Source organism: Tachyglossus aculeatus, chromosome X1, assembly GCF_015852505.1.
Source record: "Tachyglossus aculeatus isolate mTacAcu1 chromosome X1, mTacAcu1.pri, whole genome shotgun sequence".
In the NCBI taxonomy this organism is placed as follows: domain Eukaryota; kingdom Metazoa; phylum Chordata; class Mammalia; order Monotremata; family Tachyglossidae; genus Tachyglossus; species Tachyglossus aculeatus.
In genome coordinates this window covers 133,765,461-133,791,219 of record NC_052101.1, presented here as the reverse complement: position 1 = coordinate 133,791,219, position 25,759 = coordinate 133,765,461, and the positions used below count along the sequence as shown (strand labels likewise).

The 25,759-nt window shown below is 46.6% G+C and overlaps 1 protein-coding gene across 1 annotated transcript; it reads right to left on the bottom strand.

Moving 5' to 3' along the window:
- Positions 1 to 714: 714 nt before the first annotated feature.
- LOC119919739 (telomere repeats-binding bouquet formation protein 1-like) lies at positions 715 to 25,759 on the bottom strand. The gene is made up of 11 exons (XM_038740399.1): positions 25,710 to 25,759; positions 24,749 to 24,856; positions 22,130 to 22,258; positions 20,679 to 20,810; positions 17,417 to 17,477; positions 17,202 to 17,317; positions 16,923 to 17,045; positions 9,504 to 9,656; positions 7,789 to 7,920; positions 5,864 to 5,989; positions 715 to 1,449 (listed from the first exon to the last, which is right to left on the bottom strand). Exons 1-11 carry the CDS (start codon positions 25,741 to 25,743, stop codon positions 1,430 to 1,432), a joined length of 1,134 nt encoding a protein of 377 aa, XP_038596327.1. The 5' UTR covers positions 25,744 to 25,759; the 3' UTR covers positions 715 to 1,429.

The following is a 25,759-nucleotide window of genomic DNA, read 5'->3' as shown; positions in this document are numbered from 1 at the left end:
AACAAACGTGGGGAGGATGGAGAGGGCTGGCCCAAGTTCAAAGAAGAACTTGCCTCCTGTCATATCCACTTTTCTAAGGAACCTCGCCATTAGATGTTTGATATTCAACTGACTATGTAGTTCTCGTTTCACTGCAACGGCTTCAGGCTTCGCACATGCTCCATTAGAGAGAGGTGGTGGCTTCCATTTTGCTCGTTTTAGCCAGAAGCTCAGAAGCTCGGAATCGGGTTACATCTCAAAGGGCCTCATATTCCTCAGGGAACTGTGACACACAGGAATACATGTGCCATTCTTCGGAGAAGCAGCCGCGTTTCCCACACCATCTTTCTGACGGCCATGCTTAGGTGAAATCGTGTATACGGTGTCCGTGGTATTTTTGTATCAGATGACGCGAAAGCTTTAAGAGCCCTGAGCCTATGTGTACTAAGGGTTTTCCTTGTCAAGTCGGGGAAGAGAAGTAATGTCGTGTGTACGTATTTCAGTGATGAAGGCAGGACACCAGAAAGGAAGGGAGGCCATAGAATAAAAGGAATGATAATATAAAATGTAAGAAAACCAGCGATGTATAATGGGGGGCAGGGGCAAGTCGAACAGGTACAGTTCCTGCAACTCAGAAATGACTCAAGAGCAAAGAAACACTCAATAGGACTACTCCAGTAGATTTTCCAGAAAAAAAGCCAAACGTTTTTTATTTAATAATGGCATCTCATTTAAGTTACCAACAAAATTTCACTTATTGATCAAAGGTGTCTTACATTCTCTTCCGTGTATCAGGCTAGAGATGACACAACTGCGAGGGAACAAAGGGCTACGTTCTCCCCGGTACATAACTCACTCCCTGGTAGTAAGTTATGCTCTTACTGACTTGGGAAAAAGGATATTTTTAACACTCCACAAATGATTTCATTCACTAGGAACATTTTTTAACAAGCAAATTCAAATAAAGCATCAAAAAATGTATTGAAACATTTAATGACCCCACCCTTCTTTATCCTTTAGTTTAGAAAAAACAAAAGGCAAATTCTAAAACCAACAGTTAAAAGCAGTCAACACCTGTGTGTTTCTTCCTTTTTGGCCTGCTTCTTCAACAAGGGAAACAAAGGTCTCCAGAACTCATTCTACCACAGACTCCTTTAGGAAACAATATCACTGCCCCCTATTTGAATATCACAGTGAAACTAACCGGGATCAGCAGAACACAACTTAAAACGAAGAACGGTTATCTTTTTTAAAACTTTCTACACACAGACACACACAGACACAAAACCTCTTTCAGGATTTATATATCATTCAATTTATCTAGCTTGTAGTATTTATAGGCCAGGTGTACTGTAGTCTTCCTCGGTAAGACCATGAAGTTCAATTCCCACGGTTTTCCAGGTTTTTTTCTCGAGTCAAAATGGAGACTACTTTTTCTTCTGCATCTTCTTTAGCGATTTTCAGGTTGTTCTGTAATCATTACGTACACATATAAGATGAAAGGCTTTCTCTATCTGCATATCTACAGTACCCCCTGACCCGCCTGTCCATCCGTCCATCCACCTGCCCGCCCCCCGCCCCCCTCGCCCAGATGGTCATAATAGCTGAGAGACTTCTTTAACGGGTAATTGCTCAGATATGTAACATTGGGGAAAAAAAATGGCTTGGGAGATTACTATAAACGTTTCAATGCTATTGCTTTATGGTCATGAAAAGTAGTTCACAAAACCTGACCACCCACCACTTTAAATGTCACCAAACTTCAATTCATAAAACAGCACATAACACACTGAGCCTAGATCATATTCCTTGTCATGGAATCCCAGTTTCCCTTCCGAAATACTGTTGGGAGTAAAGGACACAGCCTCCTTAAAGGAAACAGGGAAGGTGACAAGGGTAATCCTTAACCGTTTCATCATTTGCAGATGTGTTGTGATCCAAGTCACTAACCTGTCAGAAATTGAGTATCAAATCGTTTAGTTCTCATGTTCTCTTCAACTCAAAATGCTAACAGAACACAGATGAGAGCATTTTTCCCTCATTTTCTGACCTCACTGGGAGTCCCAATTTTAGATGCCTAATGCCTGTTCTTGGAAATAAGCCAATGATTATGGCCACTAACCTGTTTTTCCAAAAGTGTATCAGAGACACTCCACACTGCTAAATCCCACCATGCTTCCTCCAACACACTGCCTAGATGTGTCCCTTCCTCTCCAACCTGACACCGCTCTGCATCAACATCTGTCCCGATCGTCTCTGCCCTGGTCTCCCTGCCTTCAGCATCTTCCCCCTTTAATCTATTCTGCCCACTGCTACCTGGATCAACTTCGTGACCCATAGCTCAGCACACCACAGCTCCTCAAAACCCTCCAATGGCTGCCCATCTCCCTTCCCATCAAGCCATCAGTGGCTCCTTGCCATTACCAACTTTCTCCATCTCCAGTCTCCTCCATCCACCACTATCCTGCCCACGAGCCAACCGTCCCTCATTCTTGACTCTCTCGCCTCCATCCCCTCAGCTCACACTCTTCCCCTGACCTCCAGTTCCCTCCCCGGCCAAATCCACAGGTCTTCAGCCCTGCCCATCTTCAAAGCCCACCTAAAACCCTGCCTCCCCTCCATCATGCCTTCCCTGATTAAGTCCCCACACTTCAAATTTGAGCGACCCAACAGCCACGCCTAAGCCACTAGGGGTTTACACCCCTACTTAACATGTGTATAGAGACGCACAGTTCAGGGTCCATCTGACTGTTCATTCCAACTTTCACTCTACTCCCCTCTCCGATCCTCATCCTGCCAAATGCTCCCACTATTGGTACGGATTGTGTACATCTGTCTACCCCAAGAGAATGTCAGCTCCTTGAGGGGAGGGAACGTCTGGCTTGCTCTGCTGTACTCTCCCAAGCTGACTTTAGATGCAGGTGAGATCAGGAAGATGGGGTGACTGCTGGAGGGTGTGGTGGGACCCAGAGAAGGTTTCTCTTAGAATAGGGGAGAGGTGAGCTGGTTTGGGGGCCTCCGTGGGTACCAAGGACAGCTACGGGAAGTGAGGGGATGTGAATGAGGAGGCAAGCCTCAAAAATGTCCAGTGGCTACCAATAAATCTGTGCATCAGGCAGAAACTCCTCACCCTGGGCTTCAAGGCTGTCCATCACCTCGCCCCCTCCTACCTCATCTCCCTTCTCTCCTTCTACAGCCCACCCCGTACCCTCCGCTCCTCCGCCGCTAATCTCCTCACCGTGCCTCGTTCTCGCCTGTCCCGCCATCGACCCCCGGGCCTGGAATGCCCTCCCTCTGCCCATCCGCCAAGCTAGCTCTCTTCCTCCCTTAAAGGCCCTACTGAGAGATCACCTCCTCCAGGAGGTCTTCCCAAACTGAGCCCCTTCCTTCCTCTCCCCCTCGTCTCCCTCTCCATCCCCCCATCTTACCTCCTTCCCTTCCCCACAGCACCTGTATATATGCATATATGTTTGTACATATTTATTACTCTATTTATTTATTTATTTATTTTACTTGTACATATCTATTCTACTTATTTTATTTTGTTAGTATGTTTGGTTTTGTTCTCTGTCTCCCCCTTTTATCATCATCATCATCAATCGTATTTATTGAGCGCTTACTGTGTGCAGAGCACTGTACTGAGCGCTTGGGAAGTACAAATTGGCAACATATAGAGACAGTCCCTACCCAACAGTGGGCTCACAGTCTAAAAGGGGGAGACAAAACCAAACATACTAACGAAATAAAATAAATAGAATAGATATGTACTAGTAAAATAAATAAATAAATAGAGTAATAAATATGTATAAACATATATACATATATACAGGTGCTGTGGGCTGTGAGCCCACTGTTGGGTAGGGACTGTCTCTATATGTTGCCAACTAGTACTTCCAAAGAGCTTAGTACAGTGCTCTGCACACAGTAAGCGCTCAATGAATACGATTGATGATGATGATGATGAAGTCACGAGGTTCTCAATGGCCTGAGAGTGGTGATTCAGAGCTGGAGAGCTGATAAATGCTGCAGTGTCTACCTGTCTGCTACCCAGGGAGAAAACTTCTTCTACCTCTATGTCGACAAGTCCAGAAGGTAGCTAAGCTGGCTTATAAAATGAGCTTGTATTTCTCTTATCCACCACTGGAACAAATTTGCTTTCTCTCATGGGTACATGGCTAAAGACAGTTCAAGACAACTCCTTGAACGAGTTGTGTACACGGGCTGCCTCGAATTCCTCAACACCAACTCTCTCCTCGACCCCCTCCAGTCTGGCTTCTGTCCACTATATTCCATGGAAACTGCCTCTCAAAGGTCACCAATGACCTCCTGCTTGCCAAATCCAACGACTCATATTCTACCCTAATCCTCCTCGACCTCTCAGATGCCTTCGACACTGTAGACCACCCCCTTCTCCTCAACACGCTATCCAACCTTGGCTTCACAGACTCTGCTCTCTCCTGGTTCTCCTCTTATCTCTCCGGTTATTCATTCTCAGTCTCTTTTGCAGGCTCCTCCTCCCCCTCCCATCCCCTTACTGTGGGGGTTCCCCAAGGTTCAGTTCTTGGTCCCCTTCTGTTCTCGATCTACAATCACTCCCTTGGTGACCTCATTCGCTCCCGCGGCTTCAACTGTTATCTGTACGCTGATGACACCCAAATCTACATCTCTGCCCCTGCTCTCTCCCCCTCCCTCCAGGCTCACATCTCCTCCTATCTTCAGGACATCTCCATCTGGATGTCTGCCTGCCACTTAAAACTCAACATGTCCAAGACTGAACTTCTTGTCTTCCCTCCAAAACCCCGCCCTCTCCCTGACTTTCCCATCTCTGTTGACGGCACCATCCTTCCCATCTCACAAGCCCGCAACCTTGGTGTCATCCTCGACTCTGCTCTCTCATTCACCCATCACATCCAAGCCATCACCAAAACCTGCCGGTCTCAGCTCCGCAACATTGCCAAGATCTGCCCTTTCCTCTCCATCCAAACCACTATCCTGCTCGTTTAAGCTCTCATCCTATCCCGCCTGGACTACTGCATCAGCCTTCTTTCTGATCTCCCATCCTCGTGTCTCTCCCCAATTCAATCCATACTTTATGCCGTTGCCCGGATTGTCTTTGTCCAGAAAAGCTCTGGGCATGTTACTCCCCTCCTCAAAAATCTCCAGTGGCTACCAATCAATCTGCGCATCAGACAGAAAATCCTCACCCTCGGCTTCAAGGCTCTCCATCACCTCGCCCCCTCCTACCTCACCTCCCTTCTCTCCTTCTACAGACCAGCCCGCACCCTCCACTCCTCTGCCGCTAATCTCCTCACCGTGCCTCGTTCTCGCCTGTCCCGCCGTCGACCCCTGGCCCACGTCATCCCCCGGGCCTGGAATGCCCTCCCTCCCAACATCTGCCAAGCTAGCTCCCTTCCTCCCTTCAAGGCCCTACTAAGAGCTCACCTCCTCCAGGAGGCCTTCCCAGACTGAGCCCCCTCCTTCCTCTCCCCCTCGCCCCCCCTCTCCATCCCCCCGTCTTACCTCCTTCCCTTCCCCACAGCACCTGTATATATGTACATATTTATTACTCTATTTTTTTATTATTAATTTTACTTGTACATATCTATTCTATTTATTTTATTTGTTAATATGTTTGGTTTTGTTCTCTGTCTCCCCCTTCTAGACTGTGAGCCCACTGTTGGGTAGGGACAGTCTCTATATGTTGCCAACTTGTACTTCCCAAGCGCTTAGTACAGTGCTCTGCACACAGTAAGCGCTCAATAAATACGATTGATTGATTGATTGATTAAAGCACACCACATGGGTCTTTAATGGAAAAAGAACCACATCCTTATGAAGCTGAGATTATCTGGGATAAATTTGACAACGACAACAATTAACTTACCCCACATATTACGCCTGATCTGGACACAAGAAGTAATGGTGCTTACAATTTCACTATGAGATTCAGAGAAGGAGTCTTGAATACGTTGGATGCCATAGTTTTGGAACAGGAGATACAGATTTTGATCTGCAGAATATGATCAAGTTCATTAGAGTCTTCTATATTTCCATCAATCGCTAACACTTTTCTTGCAGGACATCTGCACCCAGCTCAAAGAATTTATGAAAATAATTCTGATGGCAATAATAATAAGAAGAAATAATAATGATAATCATATTTGTTAAACGCTTACTATGGGTCAGACACTATATGAAGCACTTGGATTGACATGAGATAATTAGCTCAGATGGAGTCCCTGTCCCACATGAGGCTCACAGTCTAAGGGGGAGGAGAACTGGTACTGGTACTTAATTCCCCACTTGTCAGCTGTGTGACTTTGGGCAACTCATTTAATTTCTCTGTGCATCAGTTACCTCATTTGTAAAACGGGGACTAAGACTGCGAACCCCACGTGGGACAGCCTGATAACTTTGTATCTATCCCAGTGCTTAGAAAATTGCTTGGCACATATTAAGTGCTTAACAAATAGCATTATCACTATTATTATTTGCATGCAGAGCATTCTAAGAAGTGCTTGGAAGAATACAATAGAAGTAGTAGACACAACTAGCAGGGGAAAAAACAGGCGGAAGAAGGAAAGTGGACATGCAAGTGAATGAGTGCTTAAGTAGGAGGGGATGCACAAAAGTGCATCAGGTGGTTTTGTGTAGATAAACTCCTGGTGGCTGCAAAAGTTCCGAGGTGGTGGTTGGGATCGAACCAGGAGAGAAGAAAAAACAGTCAGGAAAGCCCTCCTGGAGAAGCGTTTTCAGTACTCCCCCAACTATAACAACTGGAGAAATGACTACTTGTGTGCTGAGGTATCAGTCCTGTCCTGTTCATACATAGAGGTACATTCTTTAAATGTATGGGACCCAAAGATCAGCCAGTGTTTATTTATGCTGACTACAGGGTGGTCTTAGGATCGGTTCGTTCACAACAGAGCCTCTTTGCCATCACCTTGAAGGCACTCAATCAGCTCCCTCTAGCCTACTTAACCACTCTCTTCTCCCACTTCACTCCAGCTCGCACACTTCGTTCCACCTGAACTAACCACATCCCTGCACCTCATTCTTGCCTCTCCTGCTGCAGGCAGGACTGCGATAGGAATCAGTGCAAACACTGCAGAATTAACAACCAACAGGAAATCAGTGACCTATACAGCAGCTAATCAGAACTTTAGGAAAATTCAAAAGGCATTCTTTAAGTTGCCTAATGTCAACTTGATATTGTGAGGGTTTCCATTTGACAAAATCATTTGGAAACGTAACTGCAAAAGGAACTCCCTCTCCCTCGTATGCAATGGTTCACTCTCTCTCCCTTCAAAGCCTTACCAAATCACATCTCCCCCAAGTATTGACATACGACCATATTGACATATGGTCTAGTAATCGTACAACAGAATCACCTGAAAACAAGGAAATACATTTGCTGACCATTTAATTTAGAATCATTTTTAGGTCTTTATTTCTCTAGAAAGTTTTAAATCTTGAAATTGTAAAAAAAATCACTGGCCCGGATCCTAGGAAGTATCATCATTTCCTTCCTAAACATGAATTGTGATATCTATATCAGAATAACCTTAGTGAAGCAATATTTCTGTCATCTCCACAAGTGAACGTCACAGGCACAGGTGTCATTTTCAGGCAAGAAAGAGTTGTAGATACCTCTACACACAGAGAGAGAGAGACACACACTCTCTCTCTCTAAATATTCATATATATATACACATATATATATACAGCTACACACACACATTCATATACACATATGAATAAATATGGGAAAAGTATTCAACAAGACCACTCAATGATATGCCTACTTACCACATGTCTGTACACAATGTCCAAGGGTAACCAGAACACTGGCTTTCTCTTGAGAATCTAGATTCTCCAGAAACAACAAATTCAAAAGTTTGGGCACAACATGATGCTTCGCAAGAACTGTACTACCAGGAGCTGGCAATGTAAAATATTTTTAAACGTAAGTATAACAGACAAAAAAATTTTAATCATCAGGGTGAGAAACAAAATACAAGTAGAGGTATTTCAGGTCCTCTTCTGCCTCCCTGTGAGCATTCCGACCGCTACCCCCTGCGTTAAAACCCAAACTTTTCCAAAACTGGAACCATTCAATGACCGCAATCGTCGGAGAAGAAAGGATTCCTTAAGCACACGGGTGCTGCCGCACAGCTGCTTGTCTCGGGGGCTGTTCTGCCAGTATTTAGTCGAGCCATCGCTACGACACACTGATTCCTATCGAGTTGTGGACATTGAGATACTTCCACGAGGCATACAAAGGTACTATTACAGAGGGCTCTTCCACCTACCTGTCTTATCACGTTCAACGACACCATCGGACACCCTTGTCCCGGAAGGATGTGCTTTTAAGACATGCCATAAGCATTCTCCCTCTTACTCATCCACTCTTGTTTCACACTACACCCCAGCTTGCCGTCTTCGTTCCTTCCAAGTTCTCTTTCTCACTTGGCCTCATTTTTGTCTCTTCTGCTTCGATCCCTTACTCATAGCGTTGCTCCTGCTTGACACTCCTTTCCCCTTCCAACCCACCCAACTAGAGCTCTCCCCATCTTCCAAGCCTTTCCTGAACGCTCCCCTCTGCTCCCGGTTCCTCTCCGAGGCCTTTCCTGATTAAGTAAGCTTCCCCAGTTTTGTAAATCCAACAGCGGCACTTGGCCCTTATGCTTATTCGACTCAGTACATGGAAACATTCTCGACTAGTAGCAATTTACCCTTATCCATCCATTCTTCAATATGCCTGCAACTTACAATCATAGCGTTGTGTCTTTCTTCTCAACTATTTGTGAACTAACTTTTTTGCCCCTTTTTATTGTTGCTAGTTGTCACAAAGTTTTCCCTTTGCTTCCCAAGGAAGACAAACGATTCCTACTCAATAAACGCTATTGACTGACAAACAAAGAGGTTCTCAAGGTAAAAACTGAGACCACGGTATGGCTGGGGCAGTAACTGGTTCAAAGGAGGGGAAGGAGATGATCTGTGAGATAACACCGAAACAGAATCAATGGATCATAGTGATGATTTCAATGTGGGCAAAGATCCAGAAAGTGGGAGCTAAGATGATTCCAGTGTTACGATCGATGGGGTGTGGTGGGGAATGGGGGACGGGACGAGAAATGACAGTTAGTGCTTTTGACAGGGATGGGAAAGGTGTGAGGAGTTAAGGAGGGAAGAGGACTGGCTCAGAGGAACAGGACACAGAAGCAGTAATCCAGGGCAGTTAAGGGGGCAACTGCCCCCGTGCCCCAGAGTGGAGATTGGATGGAAAAATTTCCAAGGGTTCTGATGAAATGGAGAGGGAACAACAGGAAAAGGAGTCACCAGATGGCAGCTCTACTCATAGGTACCCGGCTTCCAAAGCCAGACCGATTGTGTGTTTGGGTGGGAGCAGGGGAGCGGTTTGGGTCGTTGGCCCCTCTTTAAAATAAAGTACTTAACAGAAGAACAATCATACAAAATGAAATCATTGGACTACTATGCATGCGAGTATTGGAATCACTTACGATTTTGGGCAATGCAGTTACCCATGGCACTTGTCACCGCTATGGCCATCTTAGCACTAGAAAGATGCCGACGTGAATCTCCGACCAACTTGGTAAGAACTTTAGTCAAAACATCCAATCCATCAATAGATATGAAGAATTCCTGAACCGACGCTTCAAGAATAAAGTTACAGGACAGTCAATATTTTTTGTATCATGCAAAGGGATTACTGCATCCACCTACAAAATGGATATAACTACATTAACATTTCTAGGACAGAATTTCTGTGTTAAAATGACATTTTTCCGTGTGCATCTAAGTAAGTTTTCTTCCTGTGCATTAGAAAAACGTGTCTTTCCTGTTAGTACAAATTAATGGCATGATCCAGTTCAGGCTACTGAACAGAGAATCCCACGGAATCGACTCACTGATATTGGAGTCAGCAGGCCGCCAATTTTCTCTTTCCACCTTCAGAGCCTTACTCAAATCACATATCCTCCAAGAGGCCTTCCCCCACTAAGCACAAATTTCTCCTTCTCCCCCTTCCTTTCTGTACATCCTAGGCACTTGGGTCTGTAGCTGTTAAGCATTTGATATTCACCTCACCCTCTGCCCCACAGCACCTATGGATATGGCCGTAATTTATTTGAGCACTTCTCTCCACCCTGGGACTGGAAGCTGGACCGATTGCGCTGTACTGCACTCTCCCAAGCACTAAGTATGGTGCATGGAACACGATAAGCGATCAAGAAACACCCTTGATAGATTAATTGATGGAGATTGTTCCTTTTATTTCATTTAATCCAATCTATGCTTTTGTTACTTTCTGGATTGTATGAACCTGCATAGGGAGTCCTAACAATATATCTTCTGAGGCACCACTTCCTGGACCCAGAGATGGACATCTCTGGACAACCTCATTCGCACCTACTTAGCCCTCCCACGCCAGTTGGCTGTTCACTCCTCTCCCCAGGTATCTCTGCTCCCTGACCCCCTTAACAGGTCCACCCTACTCCAGCAGATAATAGCTTGTATCTGCTCTCTGTGACATTATTATCTGCCAATTTTATCGTTGCCATAGCATGTTAATCGTTAACTACCAATGCCATCGCTTATTTATATCATTGCTACTGTTTTATCACTTCTGCATCTCAATTGTTAACCTCCTCCTGTACTATCACTCGCCCTGCTGACCTCACCATGAACTTTCAATTCCCTTGCTCCCAACTGCCATTCCCATTCCTGACCTTCCCCTTCCCCTCTCCCACCCATCTCTTTCCCTCCCTCTCCCCCACCAAGACCACTCCCCCTCACCCCCTACCAAGGATCCCTCTGTACCAGCGCCAATCCTCCACTCCTCCCTCCCAGCCCCCTCCCTCCCATCCTCCCCGCCCCCACTCCATCCCAGTTCTCCTTTCCCATCACCACCCCTCTTCCGCCTCTCCCCGCCCAGGCCCCCACCAACTCATCCCAATCCAAACCCTCCCCACCCCTCGCACCCTTCCCCCTCCCTCCCCTCCCTCGACAGCTACTGTCAAGTGTGACCTCTGGAACCCCTGCTCCGTTTTAAGTAAGATCCCTTTCATCCTGGAGCTATTCCAGCTTTCCAGCTCTCTACTCCTCCTCACCCTAACTGAAACATGGTTGTCTCCGGACGACACGCTCTCTTCTGCTGCTCTCTCCAGTGGAGGCCTCTTCTTCTCCCACTCCCCCAGACTCACCAGAAAAGGAGGAGGTGTCGGTTTCCTTCTCGCCCCCCAATGTCACTTTCGCACTATCCCTCCTCCCCCTTCCCTTTCCTTCCCTTCCTTTGAAGCCCACATTATTCGCCTCTACCACCCCCTCCAGATTCTTGTAGCCGTAATCTACCGCCCGCCCCCCGCCCCACCTCCAACTTCTTTAACGATTTTGACCCCTTCTTCATCTTCCTTCTCTTCTTTTCCATGCCCACTCTGATCCTCGGAGGCTCCAACATCCACGTGGGTATCCCTGATGACTCCTCTGCCGCCCGCCTTCTATCTCTCCTCGACGCTGCCAACCTCTTGCTCCACCCCACCTCACCCACTCACCAACTTGGTCATCATCATCATCAATCGTATTTATTGAGCGCTTACTATGTGCAGAGCACTGTACTAAGCGCTTGGGAAGTACAAATTGGCAACATATAGAGACAGTCCCTACCCAACATTGGGCTCACAGTCTAAAAGGGGGAGACAGAGAACAAAACCAAACATACTAACAAAATAAAATAAATAGAATAGATATGTACAAGTAAAATAAATAAATAAATAAATAGAGTAATAAGTATGTACAAACATATATACATATATACAGGTGCTGTGGGGAAGGGAAGGAGGTAAGATGGGGGGGATGGAGAGCGGGACAAGGGGGAGAGGAAGGAAGGGGCTCAGTCTGGGAAGGCCTCCTGGAGGAGGTGAGCTCTCAGCAGGGCCTTGAAGGGAGGAAGAGAGCTAGCTTGGCGGATGGGCAGAGGGAGGGCATTCCAGGCCCGGGGGATGACGTGGGCCGGGGGTCGATGGCGGGACAGGTGAGAGCAAGGTACGGTGAGGAGATTAGCGGTGGAGGAGTGGAGGGTGTGGGCTGGGCTGTAGAAGGAGAGAAGGGAGGTGAGGTAGGAGGGGGCAAGGTGATGGAAAGCCTTGAAGCCCAGGGTGAGGAGTTTCTGCCTGATGCGCAGATTGATTGGTAGCCACTGGAGATTTTTGAGGAGGGGAGTAATATGTCCATAGCGTTTCTGGACAAAGATAATCCGGGCAGCAGCATGAAGTATGGATTGAAGTGGAGAGAGACATGAGGATGGGAGATCAGAAAGAAGGCTGATGCAGTAGTCCAGACAGGATAGGATGAGAGCTTGCATGAGTAGGGTAGCGGTTGGGATGGAGAGGAAAGGGCGGATCTTGGCAATGTTGCAGAGCTGAGACCAGCAGGTTTTGGTGACGGCTTGGATGTGAGGGGTGAATGAGAGAGCGGAGTCGAGGATGACACCAAGGTTGCGGGCTTGTGAGATGGGAAGGATGGTAGTGCCGTCAACAGAGATGGGAAAGTCAGGGAGAGGGCAAGGTTTGGGAGGGAAGACAAGGAGTTCAGTCTTCGACATGTTGAGCTTTAGGTGGTGGGCAGACATCCAGATGGAGATGTCCTGAAGGCAGGAGGAGATGCGAGCCTGGAGAGAGGGGGAGAGAGCAGGGGCAGAGATGTAGATCTGGGTGTCATCAGCGTAGAGATGATAGTTGAAGCCGTGGGAGCAAATGAGGTCACCAAGGGAGTGCGTGTATATTGAGAACAGAAGGGGACCAAGCACTGAACCTTGGGGAACCCCCACAGTAAGAGGATGGGAAGGGGAGGAGGAGCCTGCAAAAGAGACTGAGAAAGAACGACTGGAGAGATAAGAGGAGAACCAGGAGAGGATGGAGTCTGTGAAGCCAAGGTCAGATAGCGTGTTGAGAAGAAGGGGGCAGTCCACAGTGTCGAAGGCAGCTGAGAGGTCGAGGAGGATTAGGACAGAGTATGAGCCGTTGGATTTGGCAAGCAGGAGGTCATTGGTGACCTTTGAGAGGGCAGTTTCCGTGGAATGTAGGGGACAGAAGCCAGACTGGAGGGGGTCGAGGAGAGAGTTGTTGTTGAGGAATTCTAGGCAGCGCGTGTAGACAACTCGTTCAAGGAGTTTGGAAAGGAATGGTAGGAGGGATATGGGGCGATAACTAGAAGGTGAGATGGGGTCAAGAGAGGGTTTTTTTAGGATGGGAGAGACATGGGCATGTTTGAAGGCAGAGGGGAAGGAACCAGTGGAGAGTGAGCGGTTGAAGATGGAAGTTAAGGAGGGGAGAAGGGATGGAGCGAGAGACCTCATCATCTCCTACCGCTGCACTGCCTCACCAACTCTGAAATCCCTCTCTCTGATCATAATCGTCTCACCTGCCTCCTCACTCACACTCCTTTCCCCTGTAAATTCATATTACTCCCTCACAGAGATCTCCTCTCTCTTGACCCCATCCATCTTTCTGGGCACCTCACACCCCACATCGCCTCCCTCTCCTCTCTACCCAATCTTGATGATCAGATTACTGCGCTCAACTCTACCCTTTCTATTCAGCTAGACTCACTCACTCCCCTTTCCCTTCACCGCTCTCGTACCACTAACCCACAGCCCTGGATCACTGCCACTGTCCGCCTCCTTCGCTCTTATGCTCGAGCTGCCGAACGCTGCTGGCGAAAGTCTAAAAACCATGCCAACCTCGTTCACTTCAGGTTTATCATTTCCTGCCTTAACTCAGCCCTCTCCTCTGCCAGACAAAACTATTTCTCCTCCCTTATTGACACCCATGCCCATCATCCCCGTCAGCTCTTCTGTACATTCAACTCCCTTCTCAGGCCCCCGGTTCCTCCCCCTCCTCCTTCCCTCACCCCCAACGATCTGGCCTCCTACTTCATTAATAAAATTAAATCCATCAGGTCTGACCTCCCCAAAGTCACTCCCCCCGACCCTTCTCCAACACCCCGGCTCTCAACACTCAAGGAATAGGTCCAAGATGAAAGGGAGCTTACTTGTAATGGAGCGGGGGTTCCAGAGGCCGCACTTGGCAGTAGCTGTCGAGGGAGGGGAGGGAGGGGGAAGGGTGCGAGGGGTGGGGAGGGTTTGGATTGGGATGAGTTGGCGGGGGCCTAGGCGGTGCGAGTGGGAAGAGAGGTGGCGATGGGAAAGGAGAACTGGGATGGGGTGGGGAGGGGGCTGGGATGGAGGAATTGAGGATTGGCGCTGGTACAGAGGGATCCTGGGAAGGGGGTGAGGGGGAGCGGTGGTGGGGGGGGAAAGGGAGGGAAAAAGCTGGGTGGGAGATGGGAAGGGGAAGGTGAGGAGTGGGAATGGTAGTTGGGAGCAAGGGAATTGATAGTTCACGGTGAGGTCAGCAGGGCAAATGACCGCACAGCGGGAAGTTAACAATTGAAATACAGAAGCGATAAAACAGTAGCAATGATATAAGTAGGCGATGGCATTACAGAGGATCGTTAACGATTAACATGCTATGGCAATAATCAAATAGGCAGATAATGATGTCACAGAGAGCAGATACAAACTATTATGTTCTGGAGTAGGGTGAACCAGCTAAGGGGGGTCAGGGAGCGGGAGCAGGAATCGCGGGATCGCGCCTGCCAACTCTGTTGTACTGAACTTTCCAAAGTGTTCAGTACTGTGCTCTGTTCAATAAATACCATTCAATGTTTAATCGGTTTGTTGTAGAAACCTCTTCTCATGCAAAATGTTTCCCACAACGGGTGGAAAAGCAGGGAATGTTGTATTCAAACGCAAATGAGAAAAATAATGGTATATTAAAGACCTACCCCTCCCTCAGGCCCATAGCATTTATGTACATATCAGTAACTCATTCATTTATATCACTGTCTGTCTCCTCTTCTGCACTGTAAGGTCGTTATAATAATAATAATGATAGCATTTATTAAGCGCTTACTATGTGCGAAGCACTGTTCTAAGCGTTAGGGTGATCAGGTTAGAAGGTGATCAGGTTGTCCCACGGGGGGCTCACAGTCTTCATTCCCATTTTACGGATGAGGTAACTGAGGCCCAGAGAAGTAAAGTGCCTTACCCAAAGTCACACAGCTGACAAGTGTGGAGCCGGGATTTGAACCCATGACCTCTGACTCCAAAGCCCGGGCTCTTTATGGGCAGGGAACGCATCTTTTGTTAATTCTGTTGTTCTGTACTCTCCCAAGCGCTTAGTATAGTGCTCTGCACATACTAAGTGCTCAATAAATACCATCGATTGATGGATAGCAAGCACCCAATAAATATCACTGATTGATAGGCCTTAGATCAAGAGGACCTAGGAAATGGGGTGTTCTATCGCTTGATCCATGCTTCTCGGTGGACTTGAATTTTCCCTTTCTGGCTTTTCCTTAGAATTCCCTTGGCTGGCATTTGGAAATCAGATTTTCCGTTTAGACTATACGCTCAGTGTGGGTAGGGAACCTGTCCACCAACTGTGTTGCACTGCACTCCCCCAAGTACTCAGTCCAGCGCTCTGCACACAGGAAGAGCTCAATAAATACCACTGATGGATGGATTAAGCTTCTTAAGTAGGTTCGATAACCTGACCTCACTCTATTTTATGATTTATCCAGACTTTTCAGTGAAATGCATCGAACCCATCAATCAATCCATCAACTGAATTCATTCACTCATTCATTCAATCGCATTTATTGAGCACTTACTGTGTGCAGAGCACTGTACTAGGAGCTTGGGAAGTACAAGTTAGCAACATATAGAGACGGTCCCTACCCAACAGTAGGCTCACAGTCTAGAAGGGGGACACAGACAACAAAACAAAACATATTAACCAAATAAAATAAATAGAATAGTAAATATGTACAAGTAAAATAAATAGAGTAATAAATCTTTACAAACATATATACAGGTGCTGTGGGGAGGGGAAGGAGGTAGGATGGGGGGAGGGGGAGAGGAAGGAGGGGGCTCAGTCTGGGAAGGCCTCCTGGAGGAGGTGAGCTCTAAGTAGGGCTTTGAAGGGAGGAAGAGAGCTAGCTTAGCAGATGTGCGGAGGGAGGGCATTCCAGGCCAGGTCGTGGGCCGGGGGTTGATGGCGGGACAGGCAAGAACGAGGCACAGCGAGGAGGTTAGTGGCAGAGGAGCGGATGGTGCGGGCTGGGCTGTAGAAGGAAAGAAGGGAGGTGAGGTAGGAGGGGGCAAGGCGATGGAGAGCCTTGAAGCCGAGAGTGAGGAGTTTTTGCTTGATGTGTAGGTTGACTGGTAGCCACTGGAGATTTTTGAGGAGGGGAGTAACATGCTCAGAGCGTTTCTGCACAAAGATGATCCGGGCAGCAGCCTGAAGTATAGACTGAAGTGGGGAGAGACAGGGGGATGGGAGATCAGAGAGGAGGCTGATGCAGTAATTCAGTCGGGATCAACTGAATTGATTGAGTGCTTACTTTACACAGGGCACTGTACTAAGCGCTTGGGGAAGGACAATAAAATCGAGTTGGTAGACACATTCCCTGCCCAAAGAGACCTAACAGTGTAGAGGGGGAAGACACACTTTGATATAAATAAATAAATAATGTGTACGTAACTGCTGTGCACATGAGAAAGGAATGAATAAAGAGTGCAAATCCAAGTACAAGAGCTATGTCGAAGGAAGGGAATGGGAGAAGAGGAAACTCATCTTGTTTTCATGCTCCCCAAGGAATACTGGCACAGCGACTTTATTTACATTGGGTGTGAACCGTCAGTGCACCATACTCTATAAAGCACTGAGAAGTTGATACCACCAATCGGGTCAGGTCTATCGGAGAGAAAGTCCAACAATGGAGGGAATCGAGTATACTAATTATTCTGCGACAATGGTTCTCCTAAAATGCATCTCAAATATTAAATAATCGATACGTATGGTTTCCATGCACTAGGTGTCCAATAAACAGGCAAATAGGATGAATGATCTCAGGCTTCATACGTGCCTCGAACAAGGTCTGTACATGCGGCAAAATGGAACAGCAAATTTTCTGATTTTCCTCTGACAAGAAAAGAAACCATACCTGAAGCGGGTAAGTTTGACTTTGCACAGACGCTCTATTGGAAAAACTCAACTGTCAACAATTCACGGAGTTTCTCATTTTTGTTATGTTCATTTCACTGGCCACAAATGCCGTGGAACATTTACAATAATTACCATTTTTAGGATTGTTGACAGCTGCACTCAGAGTATTGCACACTGCATACCACAGGGGATATTTTTCCTTAAAGCTTTCATTCGAGGAATCAATTTCAGATTTTGTGAAATTTTCCCTATTAGGAAACAAGCAATTAAAGTGGTCAAAATGTGTTAAATTTACAAACCTTTGTTTCTTACTATCTTGACCAAAGACTAGTTTCCTTGCTGTTTACCTGAATAACTTTTGCATAACAGCAATACAGCCTGTTTCTCTCAAAAGCATTTGTCCAGTACCTAAAAATAACCCACAATTGGTTATATATATATATATACATATATATCAGATAATAATAATAATAGTATTTTGTTAAGCACTTACTATGTGTCAAGCACTGTCTTAAGCGCTTGGGGAGATACAAGATAATAAGGTCTCATATGGGGCCTCACGGTTTTAAGTACAAGGAGAGCAGGTATTGAATCTCGATTTTGTGGATGTTGTAACTGAAGCGTAGAGATTTTAAATCACCTGCCCAAAGTGGCAGATCCGGGATTCGAATCCAGGTCACCTCACTCCCAAACCCGTGCTCTTTCCACTAGGCCTCACTGTTTCTCATAAGAATTTATGTAAGTCCTCAGTGATTCAACCAACTCTTACCAGACGTTTGATCTTAGAAAATACAGTGCAGCTCACTTAGCAGTTGTGAAAAAACTAAGGGTGGAGTGATGTGGCACTGAACGACAAATACTGATATGGCAACAGCAGAAGTAATTTTTCAGTACATGACAAAGTTCATTTTGTATACTGTTCCTATTCAAAAAGTACATAATTCAGTGAACTTGTGGAACTCATTTCTGATTTTTATAAAGAAATGAATTTTAACTCTGTATCTACTTAACTTTTAAGGCTTCATCTATAAGACGGCGGCAATTGGCAGCAGGACTGCCAGAGGGCTGCGAGAGACAGCGGCTACGGCGCCAGAGGTCCGAGGTGGGGCAACCCCGCCAGACCCACGCACGATAAGGAAGGGTCGCTGACAGCCCGCTCGCCCCCGGAGTCCCCTCCATGCCTGTGGGGGTCTAGGACTGCAACATAAAGAAGGGACGCCGGGCCCTCCGCCCTCTTTTCTCACACTGGAGGTCTAGGATCACGCCTCAGGGGACGGGTCCCCCTCAGCACAAGGGTGCCTGAGGTCTGAACAAGGGGCGGGACGTAGTCATTCCCCCAGCCCCACTCACCGGAGGCCTGGGACTGCCCAAAGGAAAGAGAGCCCTGCCCTCTGCCCCCCGCGCCCACCCCCGAGCACCGGGGGTCTAGATCTGTGACTCTGAGCTTGTCGCGAGCAGGGATTGTCACTGTTGATTGTCGTAGTGTTCCCTCCCAAGGGCTTAGTACAGTGCCCTGCACACAGTAAACGTTTAATAAATACGAGTGAATGATTGAACAGAACTACGCCGACAGAGGGGAGACAGGGTCACCCTCAATACCTCCCATCCGTGCACCCAGGATTTGGGACTGCACGCAGAAGGAATCACCAATCCCCCCACAACCCCCACCCCTCGGTACCTGGATAACCCTCCAAAGAAGCAGGACAGCCACTCACCGAGGAGATAACAATGGTCAACTATCACCCATCGACTACTAAAGACCTTAAGGGCGCTTTCCCATTCACTCTGGACAGCCGCTTTAATGACTCGTTAATGACTCGCTAAGCTGGGACCTGCTGAGTTCCCACCAACTAAAAGAACCTGCACTGGACACTGGGGCTACAGATCAACTGCTGCAGCTCCGGGCAATCTTGCCCTTACGCCCTAACCCCCGCCCCCACCCCCATCATGTGCCATCAGTCACCTTCCTCTGATCGCTTCCCCTCTCTCATTCAACCCACATGCTCAATAAATACGATTGAGTGAATGAATGAATGAATATGCAATTCGTCACCAAGTCCTGTCAGTCCCACCTTCACAACATCGCTAAAATCTGCCCTTTCCTCTCCATCCAAACTGCTACCGAGTTAATGCAATCACTCATCCTATCTTGCCTGGATTACCACAACAACCTCCTTGCTGACCTCCCAGCCCCCTGTCTCTCCCCACTCCAGATTCAATCTGTCACCAAATCCTGTCAGCAACGTTGCTAAAGTCTGCCCTTTCCTCTCCATCCAAACTGATCCAAGTCCTTATCCTACCTCGCCTGGACTACTGCATCTGCCTCCTCGCTGACCTCCCTGCTTCCTGTCTCTCTACACTCCAAATCTCACTTTGTTCTCCCACCCGGGACATTTTTCAAAAAAATCTCCCCACTCTTAAATAATCTGCAATAGCTGCCCATCTACCTCCACATCAAAAAGAAACTCCTTACCTTCGGCTTAAAGCACGCAATCAGCTTGTCCCCTCCTACCTCACTTCACTGATTTCCTACACCAGCCCAGCCCGCACCACACTCTGCCCTTCTAGTGCCAGCTTACTCACTGTGCCCGCCATTTCGCCACCGACTGCTTTCCCACATCCTCCCCCTCCACGTCCTCCCAACCCCATGACACTTAGGGACATATCTTTAAATCATTTACTAATAAATCGTGTATTTATATTAATGTCTGGCTCCCTCTCTGGACTGTAAACTAATTAATGGGCAGGGAATGTGTCTGCTAATTCTGCTGTACTGTAATCTCCTAAACACTTAGTCCAATGCTCTGCACATACCACTGACTGATTGATTGATTGATTGATTACTTAGAATTTCGAGCTACCATCCAATTATGTCAGTCAAAGAAAATAACCAGGGCAATATGCCATCTGAATGTTACACTCAAAAGGATGTCAATCTATCAATGGTATTTATTAAGCGCTTACGGTATGCACAGCACAGTACTGAGCGCTTGGGAGAGTACAATCGAGAGGCAGGCATGCCCCCTTCCTCGAGGAGCTTACAAACAACTCGGGGAGTCAGACATTTAAAAAATTACAGATAGGTGAGCAAAGCGTATGGGCTGACTTCTAGTACGAGATCAGCGAGGTACCAAGGGAGGAGGGGAAAAGAAGGCTCTCAGTCTAATGGTGGTAAGGTAAGCCCGTGATAAGGAGTTTCTGTTAGATGCAGAGAGGAATGGACAACCATCAGAGGTCGTTGAGGAGCGTGACGGCTTGAATCGAATGTTTCATGGTTTGGGGGGCTCCTTTTTTGAAACCAATCCGGGCAGCCGAGTGAAGTACGGCCTGTAGTGGGGAGAGACTGGAGGCAGGAATGTCAGCACTTTACTGCTTTTCAACACGGACAGCTCTAAAACATTTAACAACCAAAAGCACCTGGATTTCACTTTATGCCCCCACTAAATCCAGAACTTTTTACTAACTGGAGATGCGCATACGCACACCTTTCAGATGGCTTCAGTGGAAATTGGATTAAAAGGACTGAGAAGAGCTGTTCAAGTACATGGACCATATCAAACAGACACCAAAATATTCATGTTTCTTGGAGAAAGGAAAATCCACACTTACTGTTCTTTGTAACCAGGCCCAACAGAACGGTGATAGAGACTGTTTGCAAATCCATGCTGGACTGCTTGTCAACTATGAGCGTCAGCATTTCATTAAACAATTCGGGAGTACAGAGACTTTGCTGACAGACGACTGAAACAAGAACAAAAGTCACAAGAGTGGCTCTTAAAAAGCACAAATACTTTTAAAAACAAAATTAACAAATTAAAAACTTGCACCTCAGAAAATGGGCCAATTTTCTGTGGCTCCCATCGAAGTGTGCACAGTATAAAGCCAGTGCGACCATAATCCAGAGCAAATGAGTCACATCTAACCCACTCCAACAGAACTGGGCATTTCCTTCGCCATCAGGTGCACACAATTCTCACTTCAACATGGGGTCTTTCTGCCCTCAAAATGAAGTTACCTGGGGAAAATTGCCTCTTTAATACCAACCACTTAGTACAGAGCTCTGCACACAGTAAGCACTCCTTAAATATGATCGAATCAAGCCCAGATCGCGGGCTTCCCTCCCCTTGCACCAGCTTACTCACTGTGACCGGATCTCCCTCTATCTTGTCCCCGACCCCTTTCCCACGTCTTCCGGCTTGCCTGGAGCTCCTTCCTCCGCCACATGCACCAGAAGATCGCTCTCCCCACCTTCAAAGCCTTACTCACCTCACAGCTCTGCCAACAGGACTAACCCCAATGAAACCCTCTTTTCCCCAGTTCCCTCTCCCTTCTGCATTGTTTAGGTACTTGGATCGGTGACCTTTGGGGATTTGATAGTCGCTCCACCCTCAACCCTACAGAATTTATGTACATATCAATAAATTATATACCATAAATTACTTATTCATATGAATGGCTGCATCCCCCTCTCGTCTGTAAGCTCATGGTGGGCAGGGAGTGAGTCTATCAACTCCGTTGTACTCTCCCAAGAACTTACTACAGTGCTCTGCCCATAGGAAGCACTCCATAAATCCCATTTTGACATTGACATTGACATTTTGACATTGACAATTTTGACACTGGGGCTGTTTTTCTACATTCCTTCGGTAACTTTACACGTTCAGGGGATAGTGAGTGCCATAAACACGACGTTAACGATTTTGAAGTCAAAATCATTTCTAATCATCTGAGTTTTAAACTACGTGGAACCTGCATTCAGACGGATAACTACAGTGCCTCTGAAGCTCACTAATCAGTTCGAGCTGACCGACCAAAATTTCAATTTCATTTCAAGCAGATTTAATATGAAAACTGTGTTTTCAGTACATATTCATTGCCCACCAGTAAATCACACAGACCAATGCAGGGTTTGTTAGTTAAAAACTACTTTGGTTATTTGTTTGGGGATCAATACAGCCGGTAGATAAAATCTGGATGCAAAAATGTGGAGAATAGAGAAGACAAAAATGGCTCGAAAGGGAAATTAGTATGCACTATTGGATCCAAACAATCTATCTTACCATTAGAATTGGCCAGAGTTCCTAATGTATACAGGGTGACTTCTTTAAATTTGCTGGGCACCTCTAACCTTGCAAGGTCACGTACCATCTTCAAAACACCAATATCATGAAAATAAACACTTGCATTGCCTACAGGATTTGTAAACAGAAGGCAAGCTCAAACAAGGTTTCTGAATTCTTCTGAAGATGCAAGCAGTCACACCCTTTCTTTCAGCAGTTTCGGGATCCTTCCATCACTCTCCTGAGAATGGGGGTGGCCCAGAAGCATCAGGGAGGGAAGGATACCCGGCAACAAGGTTGGGGGGATCAAACCCTACAGTGAAGATGTCTGTCACTCCTTATCAGCAGCCCCACCACCGACCTCTGCCCCACTCTGATCATAACTTCCCCAGCTTAGAAAACACAACATCTTCACTCTCCCTCCTTTATTTCTCATGAACTCTCCCATTTCCCCCACTCTTGCCAGCGCTAACAGGGAAGCAGCAGGGTCCAGCAGAAAGAGCAGAGGCCAGGAATTCGGAGGAACTGGGTTCTATTCCCGGCTTCGCACTCGCATGTTGTGGGACTTTGGGAAAGGTGCCTAAACTTCTCCATGCCTCACGTTCCTCATCTGTGAAATGGGGATTCATTTCTCCCTCCTGTTCTCCCTGTTTTCCCTCTTCTCCCTATCTGTCCCCTCGTCCACATGTGCCCGACCGGTTTCTCTGGAATCCACCCCCAGAGCTTAGTGCAATGCTTGAGACACAGTAAACGCTTAATATATATCACAATTTTTCCCTCTACCTGTAATCCAGGCAAGTCTCCATCTAACCCGGCTACTACATCCCTCATTTTCTCTAGCTCTCTTAGTCATTCAGTTAGCCTCTCTTTCTCCACTTCCTCTTTGTTTTCTCCCTCACCTCCTCTGTAGAACCCAGGAATTCCAGTACCCCCCTCAGTGTGTGCCTCTCACTCTGGTTCCTGGTTTGTCGCCCTACAGATGGCATCGAAGTTTCTGGCTTTATCTGACTAATCAATCAATCAAGCAATCGTATTTATTGAGTGCTTACTGTGTGCAGAGCACTGTACTAAGCGCTTGGGAAGTACAAGTTGGCAACATATAGAGACAGTCCCTACCCAGCAGTGGGCTCACAGTCTAGAAGGGGGAGACAGAGAACAAAACCAAACATATTAACAAAATAAAATAAATAGAATATATATGTACAAGTAAAGTAAATAAATAAATAGAGTAATAAATATGTACAAACATATATACATATATACAGACTACCGCCTGGCTCCTCTCTACCACAGGGAAAGTACAATTCCTCCTCAACGGAAGCCCAGAGGAGCACCCAGAAGCAACAAGGCATCTGGCTGAGCAGAGGAGGGGAACTGGGAACTGCACACAAGGCCCGGAGAATGAAGAGGGGTGGAATGGAGCAGCGCAACCCTGAGTCACCCACAGCTCCCTTCACCTTACCCTGAGAGCCCCAGGTGGGACAGGAATCAGGTCTGATTTGATTGTCTTGTACCTATCCCAGCAAAGAGTAGAGTGTTAGAAAGCAAAATTATTATTATGATCATCGTCATAATGACAATAATGATCACTGCGATCATTTGGTGAGCACCTATTATGTTCCAAACACTGTACTAGCACTAGGCTAGACACAAGACAATCACATCGGACACGGTCCCTGTCACATACAGGTTTCAAAGTCTAAGCAGGAGGGAGAATGGGTATGGAATCACCATTTTATAGATGAGGAAACTGAGGCAGATTGAAGTAAAGTGATTTGCCCCAGGTCACTCCACCTCTAGAAGGTAAGCTCTTTAAGGGCAAGGGACATGTCTGTTAATTCTGTTATACCGTACTCTCCCAAGTGCCTAGTACAGTGCTCTGCGCAGAGTAAGACCTCAATAAATATCGCTGATTGATGGATTGATTGTTTGAATAGGTCACATAGCAGGCAAGTGGCAGAGCTAGGTTTAGAACCCAGGTCTCGCCCCTCATGGTAAGCACTTAAAATATACCACTATTCCCATTAGACCATGAGCTCTCTGTGGGCCGGGAATGTGTCTAACAACTCTGTTAGATTGCACTCGCACAAGCGCTTAGTACAGTGCCCTGCACGCAGTGAATGCTTAATAGATACAATTGGTTATTACCATCATTACGAGTAGATCAGTAGGTTGGATGAAAATGTTTGGGGACCCGTACCCGCCTCAAGGACACCTAAGATGCTTGCTCTCCCACAACACTTGACTCTACTGACATCCCTCCCCAACTAACAGAGGAACAGACACTCCATTCGTCCGGAATAATACTGATGGTCTTACAAAGCGTTTCCTCTGTGCCAAACCCTGGGGAAGTACAGGAGCACACACGAGATAATCAAATTGGACACAGTCCCGGTCCCTCATAGGGGCTCAGAGTCTACCTTATCCCAAATTCCTACAGAAAAAAAGCCTCTCCTTCGCACCTATTCAAATTCAGGAACCCTCGTTTTTTGCAGAGGCAAGAAAAGAAAAGGATCTGCCAATGTCTTGGAAAACAGAGAATTATACTTTTTTGCATCAGGAGATCTTGCAATGTAAAATAGACAGAACCCCACATGAAATTTAAGTGAATCGTCTTACTGTTTTCCTGACACATCGAAACAATAGAGAGCAAAGCATTCTTTACAGGAAGACTGTTGTTTAGTTGCTGCTTAATGCACTTCAGCAGTGCATCTACATCAGTCTCAGCTGTTTCAAAACAAAGAAAGAAAGAAAAGACAACGCAGTTAATGAACACCGTCCCTGTTTCCCCCACTGACAATGAACCTTTTAATCTACGGAGGTTTTGCTCCTCTGGCATATTATCTCTGAGAGAAACAGAAAATACTCAGCTAAGAGACCTCCTGAGGTGGGGGACTCTACCTTTCAGGTAAATAACTGCTACAAAAATGGTGTTTTTAAATTATGTGATGCAGTCTGTTCCAAAATCAAATAAAAAATCAGAGAAAGTAGTAATTTTGCTGTTGAGCTACTTCAATCAAATGGATTTCCCTGATCACTTCTATTTAGGCACATAAGCATTAGGGGATTACGATTGAGGCCAACTGGTGAGGAGGATGGTGTGTGTGTGTGTGTGTGTGTGCACGCATGTGTGTGTGTGTGTAGACGGGAGAATGAGTCTGCGGGGTGATGGCGCTGGGGGAGGCTTTGAGGGAATGGAGTTAAGAATGGAGGTAAAGTGGAGGTGATGATGAGTAGTGGGGGATGAGGGAATGGAGATAAGAATGGAGGTAAAGTGGAGGTGATGATGAGTAGTGGGGGAACTGTGGATTAGGAAGGGCGGGTAGGTGGCTCTAGAGGATAAGGTGCAAGGAACACCTTTCTGCTACCAACACCAACGTGGCATTCAGGGGCTCCGTGTAGATTGGTCGGATAGTCTAAAAGACACCACGTTATGAGGAATCATCATTCATATTCTAGTATATAGACTGAAGGGGTGAGAGACTGGAGAGAGGGAGACCTACCTAATGGCACTAAACAGAAACTACACGGACAAGAAATACAAAAACTGGTTCAAGAAACATAACCGAAGAGACTTTACCACGAGAGAGTCCCTGGCTCTTATTATCTTCCATAATTCCTTTTGTAGCC